This window comes from Oncorhynchus mykiss, chromosome 23, assembly GCF_013265735.2.
Source record: "Oncorhynchus mykiss isolate Arlee chromosome 23, USDA_OmykA_1.1, whole genome shotgun sequence".
Lineage (NCBI taxonomy): Eukaryota > Metazoa > Chordata > Actinopteri > Salmoniformes > Salmonidae > Oncorhynchus > Oncorhynchus mykiss.
Genome location: NC_048587.1, coordinates 46,875,454 through 46,890,576, shown reverse-complemented (window position 1 = coordinate 46,890,576; position 15,123 = coordinate 46,875,454). Strand labels below are relative to the sequence as shown.

At 43.4% G+C, this 15,123-nt stretch overlaps 2 protein-coding genes across 5 annotated transcripts; one reads left to right on the top strand and one right to left on the bottom strand.

Moving 5' to 3' along the window:
• Positions 1–450: 450 nt before the first annotated feature.
• Positions 451–5,874, bottom strand: xrcc6 (X-ray repair complementing defective repair in Chinese hamster cells 6). Of its 3 annotated transcripts, none has more exons than XM_036960582.1 (13): positions 5,722–5,874; positions 4,774–4,865; positions 4,577–4,689; positions 4,190–4,331; positions 3,752–4,003; positions 3,374–3,560; positions 2,837–3,023; positions 2,157–2,325; positions 1,825–1,986; positions 1,584–1,713; positions 1,288–1,388; positions 1,036–1,152; positions 451–871 (listed from the first exon to the last, which is right to left on the bottom strand). In XM_036960582.1, exons 2-13 carry the CDS (start codon positions 4,841–4,843, stop codon positions 672–674), a joined length of 1,830 nt encoding a protein of 609 aa, XP_036816477.1. In that variant the 5' UTR covers positions 4,844–4,865; positions 5,722–5,874; the 3' UTR covers positions 451–671. The 3 variants fall into 3 exon arrangements, with proteins under 3 accessions (XP_036816477.1, XP_021436871.2, XP_021436872.2); XM_021581196.2 differs by having other exon boundaries at positions 5,662–5,818; XM_021581197.2 differs by lacking the exon at positions 5,722–5,874 and adding an exon at positions 5,276–5,379.
• Positions 5,875–8,068: 2,194 nt separating this feature from the next.
• LOC110502855 (desumoylating isopeptidase 1) lies at positions 8,069–14,714 on the top strand. Of its 2 annotated transcripts, XM_021581195.2 has the most exons (7): positions 8,069–8,537; positions 8,756–8,777; positions 8,948–9,017; positions 9,558–9,667; positions 9,787–9,909; positions 13,366–13,483; positions 13,941–14,714. In XM_021581195.2, exons 1-6 carry the CDS (start codon positions 8,447–8,449, stop codon positions 13,457–13,459), a joined length of 510 nt encoding a protein of 169 aa, XP_021436870.1. In that variant the 5' UTR covers positions 8,069–8,446; the 3' UTR covers positions 13,460–13,483; positions 13,941–14,714. The 2 variants fall into 2 exon arrangements, with proteins under 2 accessions (XP_021436870.1, XP_021436869.1); XM_021581194.2 differs by having other exon boundaries at positions 13,366–14,714.
• The last annotated feature ends 409 nt before the right edge of the window (positions 14,715–15,123 follow it).

The window sequence follows — 15,123 nt, the reverse complement described above, 5'->3', positions numbered from 1 at the left end:
TTTATCTGCAACAAGTCAATTTGATGGAACATGCACATTGTTTTTATGCAGAATTAAGAATATTCACCTGAAAATCTGTTGCCAATTGGATGGAAACCTAGCTAGTGACTTTGAAAGAGGGGTCTCAAAGGTACATAGGGGGTTTAAAGGGTGTGTGCGTGTCAACCTTATGAAACACTTATGGAATATTCTGGAGTGGAGCCTGAGACAGCGTTTACCACCATCAACAAAACACCAAATTATTGAATTTGTCATGGAGTCGCATCCCCCCCAAAAGTGTTCCAGACACTTGTACAATCTATTCCAAGGCGCATTGAAGCTGTTCTGGCAGCTCGTGACGGCCCAATGCCCTATTAAGACACTATGTTGATGTTCCCTTTACTTTGGCAGTTACCTTTATGTTCAAAAACTGCAGACAAGTAAAATTTGAAGCAATTACAGACAATTATATAAATGGTTCCTTTTAATTTTTTATTAAAGTTTAAAACATGTAAAGAAACAATATTATTCTAGCAACACAAATGAGAAACTTTCCATTTTAAGTACAGTGATATATCTCAGATTAGAAACCTTAAAATGGAAGCCCAAAGATAGACCAATAATCCTGCGATCTAGTGCCTCTGACCAGAATATCGACAGCGTAGATGTCAACATATTTTGACATCTACGCCTCATTTGGTGAGCTGTGCAGTCAGGGCGTCTATTAGCTCTTGTTTCTTGGTCCCTGTGACCTTCACCCCAAACTGCTTACAGGCGTCCTTCAGCACAGGCACCGTCAGCTTACCCAGGTTGCCTTTCTGTACGTGACCCCTCAGCTCGTCCTCAGACATCTCCACCTTGGGCTTCTTTTCTGTGCCGCCTGCCGCCTCAGCTGAACACACACAGGGCCAGGATGTTACAACAACCAGTATTTCAACAGTGAGACTGCCAGCTACTACTCTGTTCTTTCTTACCCCATGGGCCAGACCAAAATCTCCCCTACAGGACACAAAGCAAGTAAACCATACACCACAATATAGTTCATACAGAACTCACCTGGTTTGCGTTTGGGTGCAGTCTTGCCCTCTGGGTTGTAGTCAGCAGGGTACACCAGATCTCTGAACTCCTGAGCCAGGGAACCAAGACGCTGGTCCATCATATTCACATTGGGCACTGAGAGAGGGAGCAAGAGAAAGATAAGGAGAGATTGAACAGAAAGAATGGACGAGAAAAAGCGAGCTTGAGCACTGCTAAAAAAGAAGGATGTGGGCCAATCAGGAGCATATGGTGTGTGTGTATTCATCTTACTGGTGAGATCCTCTATGTGCTCCGGGGCCATGAGATCTAAAGCCAAGGCTTCCAGGTTCCTGTAGTGCTGCTGGAGGACTGGGTTCTCAAACGCATCACTCCTGGAACACAGGAAGAGCAACACAGACAACACAGGAATGGGAATCTCAAGACTCATTCTAGGACGTTTACAATAGTGTTCCCCTTGTTTTCTGGTATGCTTTCACTGTAATGTTTTATGCTTTAACTCTTTTCAAAATGTGAATCCTGGTATGAAATAATAATGTTCAGTATTCACTGTAATAAAAGGGCCGTACCTGTATTTGAAGCGCAGCTTGTGTACTATCTCCTTCATCTTGTCCACCTGAGACTCGGAGGCCGTGGGGAGCTGAGGAGTGTCCAGGGTACGGATGTCATCCGCGTAGGGCAGGAAGATGCCATGGAAGCCTGAGGCAAACACACACACACGTCATTACAATTAGTCTGAACATTTAAAAGTATTTTAATTGTGTGGTATTTGTGCAAGACCACGGCTGCAGTGGGACCCAATGACAGTACCTGGAGCCACAATCTGGGCCTGGCCATCATCCACCTCCTCTTTTTGGGGCACCAGTGCTAAGAAGCGTGGGGGAGAGTTACGAATCCGTGTATATTTACACAGAGCAAACACGTTCCTCTCACTACACCTGCGCAGCAACGCTGTGAACACACAGGCACTCCCTGGGATGGAAAAACAGGACATGGTGAGAAAGGGGTTAAAGTTGGAACTCAAAATGGAACTTGGAGGACGAACATGGGCTGATGTTTCCCAGATTACAGTTTGACTTGTAGTTATGTTTTCAACTGTCACCGTTTCTCTTCCCATCATAGTGACAGGTTCACACACACACCTGTGACCATTTCCTCCTCTGGGTAGATGAAGACAGCAGATCTGAGGTGGTGGTGCAGTTTGAGACGCTCCATAGGCTTGAACCCAATCAGCTCCAGACCCGGGTCAGAAAACTTCTTTATCACATCCACCTCGTCTTTCTCCATCACTATCTGCCTGCCTGCATACACCTATACAGACAACACACATCACATCTTGACTGAAATTAACCAGACAGAATGCGAAATATGAATATGAAATCATACTTTCTTTTTTTATACCCCTTTTTCGTGATATCCAAATTGGTAGTTACAGTAGTAGTCCCATCCCATCGCTGCAACACGCCGTGCATCCTCCAAAACAACCCAGCCAAGCCGCACTGCTTCTTGACACAATGCACGCTTAACCCGGAAGCCAATGTGTACACCCGGGCACACCCAGACCGCCAAAGGAGCGCTATGGGACAGGAACATCCCTGCCGGCCAAATCCTCCCCTAACCCGGACGACACTGAGCCAACTGTGCACCGCCCCCAGTTGCGGTGCCGGCTGCGACAGAGCCTGGACTTGAACCAGGATCTCAAGTGGCACAGCTAGCACTGCGATGCAGTGCCTTAGACCACTGCGCCACTCGGGAGGCCCATACTTTCTTTGATACACTTTAAATATATATTTGGTTTGATTTGAAATTCCCACTTAGTTACCTGAACCCTCTTGGTGTCACTGGGGAGCAGCAGACTGCCCGTCTGTGTGTGGTAGAGGCGTGTCTTGGTGCGGACGGGCTCGTTGTTGTCTCTGTAGAGCTTGATGGCGTTAGGCTTCCTGGCCTGTAGGGCCGTGATGTACACACCCACTGCCACGTTCATCCCTTCCCCCAGACACAGATTCAACCTGACACAGAGGACAAGAGAGGAGCCATCAGCAACCAGGGCCCTATTCAGTTTTGTTAAACATTTGTAACATCTAAACATGTCCTATAAGAACACAATCTAGAAGAAAAAGAAACGCACACCTATTTAGGCGAGGTGCTGGCTAGCGGAGTAGAAAACTTGAAAATAAAAGAGCCGCACACTCTAGGAGCTCAGGTGCAAAACTTTAATTACCAACTTTTCGACAGCCAAGCTATCTTCATCAGGGTATAATCACAAACACTGCGGGATGACTCATTTATATAGTGTCAAAAGACACAGTGCCACGCCTATACAATGATGAGGGAAACAGTGCTGGGCTGTGCTCTGTACCTTGCGACCGATCTCTTCTTCATCTCCTTGGCTCTGACCCTCTTCTGGAGGTCCTCCAATTTCCCACAAGGCTCCATCTGCAGGCCCAGCTCAGCCTCATCCTCGGGGGGGCTCACCACGTCACAGAAGAAGAGCGAGACGTCGAACCCACCTGGCTTCATCAGATGCATAAGGTCTATCACCACACCTGTGAGTGACAGAGAGTTCACTGATCCAACATTGTTTGTGATAAACTAAACATTTGCAAGACCAAGATGTATTTCCAGCCCCTTTCAAACCCCTTCACCTTCAACCCTGTTACATCAAGGAGGCCAACTGCCATAGAGACACAATGTTCTATCTCTTTGACAACTGCCTTCCCCCTTTCTCCAGACCCACCGGTCTCTTTGAGGTCGCTAGCCTTGGTGCGGGCCTGGCGGTCGCGCTCGCCGTCTCCCCCATGTGGTGTGTCTCGGCAGGTGAAGATCATGAGGCGTTTGTGGGAGAGCCGAAGCTTGATGTCACTGTAGAGGTTGGAGCAGCACCACAGCGCCTCACCCAGGTTGGTATTCCCACTGCCCATTGTCTCTCCTGCCACCTGGGCACCTTTCTCCCCACGCAGCCCATCCACATCCTGCACCCGACGAGCACCTAGAGGAGAGAGAGATGGGAGGAGATAAAAGAAAAGGATAGACAGAGAGATAGGTGAGGAGGAAGGGTAAAGATAAGCAGATTGGAGATACACAGAGAGAATAATAACAAATGTTCAAATGGGTTCCAGAAGAATCCAAGACTCGATCAAAACACACACTGAAACTGCAGGCCAGGGGGACATACCAGGTAAGTCCAGGTCGTGGTAGATATAGACATGTTTGAAACTGTTCCTGGGGTTCTTGCTCTGTTCCGTCCCATAGAACACTAGAGCCACCAGGTCCTTGTCACTGCTGATTATTTTACTGGTGTAGACACTGCGGACACACTGGGGAGGGAGAGTAGCACAATACAATAAAACACTGTCAGAGGGTTAAGTAGGACCACAGAGATCAAGAGAGGAGTGGAAAAGGGCCATCAGTCATGTCACTTCTCATGGTGCTAAGAGTTCAGTCATTTTCATAATGTCTGAGATAAGGAGAGAAACAGAGGCAGGGGAGGGGGTGAAAAAAGGACAGGAAATGGTAAGCGAAAACAGAGAGGGAGTTAGAGACAGTGAGAGAGAATGACTACCTGCATGGTCATGTCAAATGGCGAGGGCTCTTCATCCTCCCCCTTGATGAACATCTCCTTGGAAGCATCCACCAGAAACACCAGGCTGTCACGGCCTGTGCTCGTATAGTCCACTGTGGAGAGGGATTACATTACATATGCTAACCCCCATTCTATTCAGTATTGATCCATTCAATCACCATCAATGTTGGTCTTACCTCCAGACTCATCCCTTTCCTCTCCATCCACATCTTCATCCTCATGGTGGTAGTCGTTCCACTGTGCCATTGAGGCATGCAGTAATCTTGCCCTTAAAATAACAAGGAAACAAACGCATACGTGCACACACACACACGTGCACCCACACACACACACACAGTGTGAGAGAACTGTGGTTGTTATAAAACTCTGATCAGGTAATACCAGATGATGTCGGGTTCAATTTAATGTGGCACTCCAGTCGCCTTTTGGGTAAGTGGCTAGTTAGTTCTTGAGAACTCAAGGAGGGTATACCCACTATACAGTTGCCCCCCTTTTGGGTTCTTAGCTGATAGTATGGACCACAGCTACTCTCCCTCCCCATGTGAACCACAATCCCGACGCTCTGTTTACTCCGGAAACTCTAAACGCAAATACGCCACTTGGGAAAAGGTTTTGTAAACCTTTGGAGTGTAACTTTTATATAAGCGATAAATAATATTTAAAATACAAAACACACACTTTTACTGTGCAGTTTAGCAAAGTTGCACCCGGCTGTTTTCACACACGGCCTCAGCTACGATATCTCCATTACACCAATACGTTCCACATTTCCGGTGTTTCTTAAAATACAGCCGTGTGCAACTTTCAAAAACTGCATGCGGTAAGTCTTCTGTATTTGATTATTCCCCCTCACTTATATTCAAGTTAAGTTCCAAATGTTTCCAAAACTGTATCCAACACCTGCATTTGCGTTTAGACAGAACATCGGGGAATAGGCTGCAAACAACTTTTTGAATGTAATATAATCACAATTTCTAAACGATATATGGTTATCTTAGCATCCACTTATCAGCATACATAAGAATGCACTCTCATTTAAACTATACAGACGAATGAAAGCATACCTTATGGCCGAGTGTATGATGTTACAAATGTGATTTCGTTGGAAATAGTTAACTACAAACCTTGTTTTGTCTTGATGCAGGTGTTGATCAGACCGTAGTCGTGTTTAATTGCGTCGTCAGTTGCGACGTGAACGCGCATTACTTTTTCTATGGTGAAAATGTTCGTGGGTTCATGTAAAGCTAAATGTGCATAGTGCCATCTACTGTGCGATTGAGGTTGAGACGATTTATGAAACAAATATCGTCCAAATATTTTTCATATCAATCGTAAACTCACTTGCACAAACACAAGATTTCTTAATTTTATTACGGATTCTTGCGTACATTTCACAATATTTTATCAGACGCTTTGACGATGTAGGTCGTCACCGTCAACTGTTTGAAGCTAGCCACAATAAGGATTGTGGAATTTGCAGTTTTCCTTCAAAATAAGATTCCCCCATTGAAACATGCAAATGAATACAAATAGTGGAATAATACCTATTTGGACTAGATGCCAAACAAGGTTGGATGTTTTTATATACCTTCAAAAAAAGACAATAAGTAGTTCATTTGACACAAAAAAGTAAAGAATCAGTTGAAATCGCACTGTGGATGTAATTAGACTTCCGTATTGCATTGGGGGCATACTTATAATAAGCACTATCAAATCACATTTTTTATTTGTATTTTTTATTTCACCTTTATTTAACCAGGTAGGCAAGTTGAGAGCAAGTTCTCATTTACAATTCAGACCTGGCCAAGATAAAGCAAAGCAGTTCGACACATGGTGTAAAACAAACATACAGTCAATAATACAGTAGAAAAATAAGTCTATATACAATGTGAGCAAATGAGGTGAGATAAGGGAGGTAAAGGCAAAAAAAGGCCATGGTGGCAAAGTAAATAGAATATAGCAAGTAAAACATTGGAATGGTAGATTTGCAGTGGAAGAATGTGCAAAGTAGAAATAGAAATAATGGGGTGCAAAGGAGCTAAATAATAAATAAATAAATACAGTTGAGGAAAAGTTAGTTGTTTGGGCTAAATTATAGATGGGCTATGTACAGGTGCAGTAATCTGTGAGCTGCTCTGACAGCTGGTGCTTAAAGCTAGTGAGGGAGATTAGTGTTTCCAGTTTCAGAGATGTTTGTAGTTCGATCCAGTCATTGGCAGCAGAGAACTGGAAGGAGAGGCGCCAAAGGAGGAATTGGTTTTGGGGATGACCAGAGAGATATACCTGCTGGAGAGCGTGCTACAGATGGGTGCTGCTATGGTGACCAGCGAGCTGAGAAAAGGGGGGATTTACCTAGCAGGGTCTTGTAGATGACCTGGAGCCAGTGTGTTTGGTGACGAGTATGAAGCGATGGCCAGCTAACGAGAGCGTACAGGTCGCAGTGGTGAGTAGTATATGGGGCTTTGGTGACAAAACGGATGGCATTGTGATAGACTGCATCCAATTTGAGTAGGGTATTGGAGGCTATTTTGTAAACGACATCGCCGAAGTCAAGGATCGGTAGGATGGTCAGTTTTACGAGGGTATGTTTGGCAGCATGAGTGAAGGAGGCTTTGTTGCGAAATAGGAAGCCAATTCTAGATTTAATTTTGAATTGGAGATGCTTAATGTGAGTCTGGAAGGAGAGTTTACAGTCTAACCAGACACCTAGGTATTTGTAGTTGTCCACATATTCTAAGTCAGAACCGTACAGAGTAGTCATGCTCGACGAGCGGGCAGGTGCAGGGAGGCAACAATGCGGTGGAGGCAGCAGCAGCAGAGACGAGGAAACAGTCCTAGCCTTAGCTTAATTGCCTAAGAAAAGAAGAAGTATACAAAATGGTGTCATCTGCGTAAAGGTGGATCAGAGACTCACCAGCAGCAAGAGCGACATCATTGATGTATACAGAGAAGAGAGTCGGCCCAAGAATTGAACCCTGTGGCACCCCCATAGAGACTACCAGAGGCCTGGACAACAGGCCCTCCGATTTGACACACTGAACTCTATCTGAGAAGTAGTTGGTGAACCAGGCGAGGCAATCATTTGAGAAACCAAGGCTATTGAGTCTGCCGATGAGGATGTGGGGATTGACAGAGTCGAAAGCCTTGGCCAGGTCAATGAATACGGCTGCACAGTATTGTTTCTTATCGATGGATATCGTTTAGGACCAAATCAAACACAATATGCTGAAACACTTTAAAAAAACTTTTTGGCATCAAATGTACTACTTATTGTCATTTTTTGAATTTATATATCAATATTCCAAACTTGTTTAGGATGATCTAGTCCAAATATGGCATTATTCCACTATTTGTATCCGTTTGCATGTTGCAATGGGTGACTTTTATTTTGAACGCAAACCCAAAATTCCACAATTTTGGCCAATTCTTATTGTTGCTAGCTTCACTCAGGTGTCCCAGTCTCACTCTATCCATTCATTGGCTGTTTTTTAAGCCGTATGTATGTATGTATGGGCATTTTTGACAGATATATTTTGCTTTGAGTCACAGTGACACAGCAACAGCTGACTAGCATGTTAGCTAAGAGCTTCGTACGGTTGTGACTCGTGAATTTGCCTCAATTATTAGATATTCGTTGTAATTAAGCTTAGCTACTATATGCCTTTTTATTTTGCCCAGCGTAAGGCATTTCGGACTATTTGTGTTTTTCTATTTGCGGAACCAGAACGAACTATAGTAACTTAACACTACGTTAGCTAGTCGGATAGCTAGATAACACTAGCTAGCTAACGTTAGTTCGTACACATTGAACACAGCACTAAACCTAATTTTACACCACCAAGCTGAATTATGGATCCGAATAACACCTCGTACGCTGTGAAACTGTACGTTTACGACATATCTAAAGGAATGGCTCGCCAGCTGAGCCCCCTCATGCTAGGTAAGTTGTTAACGCGTTAGTTAGCTAACTAGTTTTGCTTGGAATATAAGTTGTTTTACCCGCTGATGTAGAGTTTGGATTGATGAGCAGAGGCTGAGGATGCATTTTAGGCCTATGCGCTGAATTTAGAATCAATTTCTGTATCTTATGAACCCCAAGTTCGCTACAAATTGTAAACTTAATGTATAACGTTATCAACTATTCTGTTCTATTCACAGGTATACAGCTTGATGGAATATGGTGAGTAAATTATGTATTTTTTGAATGATTTAATTATTATTTTAGGGAGGACAAAGGTCATGTTATGTACACCTTTTAATATTTATATTTTCCCCCAGTGTTTTTTAAGTCTGTTAATTGGGAGTCCGTCTTTATGTGAAATAAACTGTAGCCTTTTTCCTCTCACTTAGGCACACTGCTATTGTTGTACATGGAGAGGAGTTTTTCTATGGGGGAGATGGCATCACAAACTGCCCACCTGTAAGACAATGTTTTATTCTATTCCTTCCTAACATAAACTAGACCTGGAAATCTCTTTGTTATTGGTGTACATAAGTCTAAGTTAGTTACCCCAAGCATAGATCTTGTTAGTTGTGATACAAAACTTATCCTTATCTCATCGCGCACCAACGACTCCTGTGGCGGGCCGGGCGCAGTGCGCGCTAGCCAAGGTTGCCAGGGGCACGGTGTAGCCTCCGACACATTGGTGCGCTGTGTTAAGCAGTACGGCTGGTTGGGTTGTGTATCGGAGGACGCATGACATTCAGCCTTCGTCTCTCCCGAGCCCGTACGGGAGTTGTAGCAATGAGACAAGATAGTAGCTACTACAACAATTGGATACCACGAAATTGGGGAGAAAAAGGGGTAAATATTTTTATTATTATTTTTTTTTTTAAGTTGAAAAATGTGCAGTTAAACCAACAACCCCTGGTCAATTTAAGGCACCCCTCCGCACCTCTATGATTCAGAGGGTTAAATGCATTTGGTTGTACAACTGACAAGCAAGCTGTGTGTTTTTAGGGCGGAACATCCTTGGGACAACCCAACTCCATAATAGATCTGGGCACCACAGAGGTGACTGAGGAGATCTTTATGGAGTACCTGTCTTCACTGGGAGAGTCCACGTACAGGTGAGGCTGTGGCACCTGGTCGATCTCAACTCCACACGTAATGGCGATGTGCAGTCTCTCTTTCTCCCTTCTATCTTTACTCTGTTCCTATCTTTGCCTCACATCTTCTTTATCTGTAGGGGGAACCAATACCATCTGTTTGAGTGGAACTGTAACACGTTCAGTAACGAAGTGGCCCAGTTCCTCACTGGCAGCAAGATCCCCGGCCACATCACAGACCTGCCGGCTGAAGTGCTCTCCACGTGAGTTACCCCTCTCTCCCCTCCCCTGTCTCTATAGCAACAATAACCTGTTGTCAGACATTTAGAGTGTAGTGCAGAAGCATGGCACAGTGATAGTCGAGCACATATTGTTCATGAGTGACATGGGTAACAATTCCACCTCTGACACTTTCATGCTGTCTCTCCTCTACCTGTAACCCTAAATCTACTTTCAATACTGTCTGAATAAAGAGAAAAATATGGAAGTCTCTGTTCACGTGTAGAAGATATATAGTGCATTGCGAAAGTATTCGGCCCCCTTGAACTTTGCGACCTTTTGCCACATTTCAGGCTTCAAACAAAGATAAAACTGTATTTTTTTGTGAAGAATCAACAACAAGTGGGACACAATCATGAAGTGGAACGACATTTATTGGATATTTCAAACTTTAACAAATCAAAAACTGAAAAATTGGGGGTGCAAAATTATTCAGCCCCCTTAAGTTAATACTTTGTAGCGCCACCTTTTGCTGCGATTACAGCTGTAAGTCGCTTGGGGTATGTCTATCAGTTTTGCATATCGAGAGACTGACATTTTTTCCCATTCCTCCTTGCAAAACAGCTCGAGCTCAGTGAGGTTGGATGGAGAGCATTTGTGAACAGCAGTTTTCAGTTCTTTCCACAGATTCTCGATTGGATTCAGGTCTGGACTTTGACTTGGCCATTCTAACACCTGGATATGTTTATTTTTGAACCATTCCATTGTAGATTTTGCTTTATGTTTTGGATCATTGTCTTGTTGGAAGACAAATCTCCGTCCCAGTCTCAGGTCTTTTGCAGACTCAATCAGGTTTTCTTCCAGAATGGTCCTGTATTTGGCTCTATCCATCTTCCCATCAATTTTAACCATCTTCCCTGTCCCTGCTGAAGAAAAGCAGGCCCAAACCATGATGCTGCCACCACCATGTTTGACAGTGGAGATGGTGTGTTCAGGGTGATGAGCTGTGTTGCTTTTACGCCAAACATAACGTTTTGCATTGTTGCCAAAAAGTTCAATTTTGGTTTCTTCTGACCAGAGCACCTTCTTCCACATGTTTGGTGTGTCTCCCAGGTGGCTTGTGGCAAACTTTAAACGACACTTTTTATGGATATCTTTAAGAAATGGCTTTCTTCTTGCCACTCTTCCATAAAGGCCAGATTTGTGCAATATACGACTGATTGTTGTCCTATGGACAGAGTCTCCCACCTCAGCTGTAGATCTCTGCAGTTCATCCAGAGTGATCATGGGCCTCTTGGCTGCATCTCTGATCAGTCTTCTCCTTGTATGAGCTGAAAGTTTAGAGGGACGGCCAGGTCTTGGTAGATTTGCAGTGGTCTGATACTCCTTCCATTTCAATATTATCGCTTGCACAGTGCTCCTTGGGATGTTTAAAGCTTGGGAAATCTTTTTGTATCCAAATCCGGCTTTAAACTTCTTCACAACAGTATCTCGGACCTGCCTGGTGTGTTCCTTGTTCTTCATGATGCTCTCTGCGCTTTTAACGGACCTCTGAGACTATCACAGTGCAGGTGCATTTATACGGAGACTTGATTACACACAGGTGGATTGTATTTATCATCATTAGTCATTTAGGTCAACATTGGATCATTCAGAGATCCTCACTGAACTTCTGGAGAGAGTTTGCTGCACTGAAAGTAAAGGGGCTGAATAATTTTGCACGCCCAATTTTTCAGTTTTTGATTTGTTAAAAAAGTTTGAAATATCCAATAAATGTCGTTCCACTTCATGATTGTGTCCCACTTGTTGTTGATTCTTCACAAAAAAATACAGTTTTATATCTTTATGTTTGAAGCCTGAAATGTGGCAAAAGGTCGCAAAGTTCAAGGGGGCCGAATACTTTCGCAATGCACTGTGTATAACACACACAGTTGGAAGTTTACATACTTAGGTTGGAGTCATTAAACTAGTTTTTCAACCACTCCACAAATTTCTTGTTAAACTATAGTTTTGGCAAGTTGGTTAGGACATCTACTTTGTGCATGACATGTCATTTTTCCAACAATTGTTTACAGACAGATTATTTTACTTATAATTCACTATCACAATTCCAGTGGGTCAGAAAGTTTACATACACTAAGTTGACTGTGCCTTCAAACAGCTTGGAAAATTCCAGAAAATGGTGTCATGGCTTTAGCTTCTGATAGGCTAAATGAAATCATTTGAGTCAATTGGAGGTGTACCTGTGGATGTATTTCAAGGCCTACCTTCAAACTCGGTGCCTCTTTGCTTGACATCACGGGAAAATCAAAAGAAGTCAGCCAAGTCCTCAGAAAAAAAATTGTAGACCTTCACAAGTCTGGTTAATCTATGGAAGCCATTTCCAAATGCCTGAAGGTACCACGTTCATCTGTACAAACAATAGTATGCAAGTATAAACAACATGGGACCACACAGCCGTCATACCGCTCAGGAAGGAGACACGTTCTGTCTCCTAGAGATGAACATACTTTGGTGCGAAAAGTGCAAATCAATCCCAGAACAACAGCAAAGGACCTTGTGAAGATGCTGGAGGAAGCAGGTACAAAACTATGTCCACAGTAAAACGAGTCCTGTATCGACATAACCTGAAAGGCAGCTCAGCAAGGAAAGCCACTGCTCCAAAACTGCCATAAAAAAAACGTGAAGAACGGGGGTGGCAGCATCATGTTTTTGGGGTGCTTTGCTGCAGGAGGGACTGGTGCACTTCACAAAATAGATGGCATCATGAGGGAGGAAAATTGTGGATATATTAAAGCAACATCTCAAGACATCAGTCAGGAAGTTAAAGCTTGGTCGCAAATGGGTCTTCCAAATGGACAATGACCCCAAGCATACTTCCAAAGTTGTGGCAAAATGGCTTAAGGACAACAAAGTCAAGGTTTTGGAGTGGCCATCACGAAGCCTTGACCTCAATCCTATAGAAAAATTGTGGGCAGAACTGAAGAATCGCGTGCAAGCAAGGAGGCCTACAAACTAAAGACTCAATTACACCAGCACTGTCAGGAGGAATGGGCCAAAATGCACCCAACTTATTGTGAGAAGCTTGGGAAGGAAACCTGAAACATTTGACCCAAGTTAAACTATTTAAAGGCAATGCTACCAAATACTAGTTGAGTGTATGTAAACTTCTAACCCAATTGGTTATGTGATGAAAGAAATAAAAGCTGAAATCATTCTCTACTATTATTCTGACATTTCACATTCTTAAAATAGTGGTGATCCTAACTGACCAAAGGCAGGGAATTTTTACTAGGATTAAATGTCAGGAATTGTGAAACTGAGTTTAAATGTATTTGCTAAGGTGTATGTAAATTTCCGACTTAAACTGTGTGTGTGTATATGTGAGTATATATAAATCAGGACAGCTTGTTCAAAACACAAGTCACTGTGTATGTTGTTCATCATGTTACTCCCCGTTGATCAGATTCTAATTTGTGGTGTTCCACTCTCACCCACAGGCCTTTCGGCCAGGCGCTACGCCCTCTACTGGACTCCATCAATATTGCACCTCAGGGGGGCAACACCTTCAACGGACACTATGGCCAGAGATAGGCCAGAGATAGGCCGATAACACAGGTGCACAGAGTAATATATTATACCAACAGTCTGTGTGTGAGGGGTGGGAGATCTGCAGCTCACCTTTTGTGAGTCCCTTAGGCTGTGTTCACACAGGCAGCCCAATTCTGAATTGTTTTTCACTAATTGGTCTTTTGACCAATCAGATCAGCTCTGAAAAAGATCTGGTGGGAAACGATCTGATGTGATTGGTCAAAAGACCAATTAGTGACAAAGTTCAGACATGGGCTGCCTGATGTATGTCAGTCAGTGGGCCAGGCAGAAACCTCACCCTACCTGACCTCTTTAATACCTTAACACCAACCCAGCCTGGCACACCCCATCCCCAGCCATACCTAACTCTCCCCTTTTTCCACTATAAAGTTGGCCTGATCCGTGCCTGTATTTTAGTATGTCCACGGTTATCAAGATGGCTGTAAGTATATAATAAGCTGGAGCTTTCTTCTACTCTCCGTAGGATCCCATGATCGGCTGAATGTAAAACTAGAGAGCTGCAAAGTTTCTCTCTAGAAAGTGCAGCTCTTTCCTACACGGGTGGGGGTAGGGTACATTTTTACATACCTTCTATGTTTTACTAAATAAGTATTAAGCTATTTTACTGTTATATTGTTTTGTGTTCTTTTTTAATTACCATGATATGACTGGGTTGCCAATAGAGGGAGAGAAGGAAAGGAAAAGAAAAGAGAAACGGCTAAAGTGGTGATAAAATCTAGACAAATTCTGACTTGCACTTGTCTTTGTATTGGGAACTTGTGTATTCACATGTCTTTGTACCAACAGTCTTGTGTCAAGGTTTATCCATCCCTTGAATACATCGTCACACACTCTCAGGGTCATCATGCGAAGATGACCTCAAAGTACTGAATGTTTGATTTTTCTTTTTATAACTAAAGAGACCACAACCGGTCGTTTCAAATCGGAACAAAAATTCATAATGGGCAGAACAAGAAAGGAGGTGGGCAGAGCCAGTTACAAGCAAGCGAGATCCTTTTGGCGCGTTCTAGCATACATTTGCATATTTCTGCTTGGGAACACCTACTCTGTGAAGTGCGTGTGCAATAAATCAATTCGCTTTTGCACTCCTAAACAGTGCCATTTTTAAAAAACTTTAGCAAAGGGTAAATTCTAGGAAACTTAGTCCACTGTTCATAACAGTTTCAAGTTTTGGGAACAGAACTGTAATGAGATCAAATGTTTAAAATGTTTAATCAATTAGCAGAATCTCCAGCTACTGGGCTTCCTCTCACTGGAAACGCCAAGCGGATGCTTCACATTTATACAGTCGGTGAAATATCTGGCTCATTGTTCTGTGTCCGGATCTTTCCAGAGTTTGTATTCTCATACCTTGTCAAATGAGCAGGAATACACCATATACAGGAATTCTCTAAGATTGAAATGTTGTGCAGTCTAATGTTGGTCCAGCATAGGAATACAAAAATCACTCTTCATATCACGAGTCATGCCAATCTCGATTAACTGATCCCAAACACACTGCCCGGGCAACGAATGAGTGGCTTCGTAAGAAGCATTTCAAGGTCCTGGAGTGGCCTAGCCAGTCTCCAGATCTCCAAAGATTTTCTATGGGGTTGAGGGAGTTGAAAGTCCGTGTTGCCCAGCAACAGCCCCAAAACATCACTGCT

Excerpts from the sequence above, each read along its gene's own strand:
- xrcc6 (XM_036960582.1), bottom strand. The coding sequence starts at position 4,843 with ATGGCACAGTGGAACGACTACCACCATGAGGATGAAGATGTGGATGGA. Across the intron at positions 1,153-1,287 it reads GCACATAGAGGATCTCACCA|TGCCCAATGTGAATATGATG; the intron begins GTAAGATGAATA and ends TCCCTCTCTCAG. Across the intron at positions 872-1,035 it reads TGCACCCAAACGCAAACCAG|CTGAGGCGGCAGGCGGCACA; the intron begins GTGAGTTCTGTA and ends GTGTGTGTTCAG.
- LOC110502855 (XM_021581195.2), top strand. The coding sequence starts at position 8,447 with ATGGATCCGAATAACACCTCGTACGCTGTGAAACTGTACGTTTACGAC. Across the intron at positions 9,018-9,557 it reads GCATCACAAACTGCCCACCT|GGCGGAACATCCTTGGGACA; the intron begins GTAAGACAATGT and ends GTGTGTTTTTAG. Across the intron at positions 9,668-9,786 it reads CTGGGAGAGTCCACGTACAG|GGGGAACCAATACCATCTGT; the intron begins GTGAGGCTGTGG and ends CTTTATCTGTAG.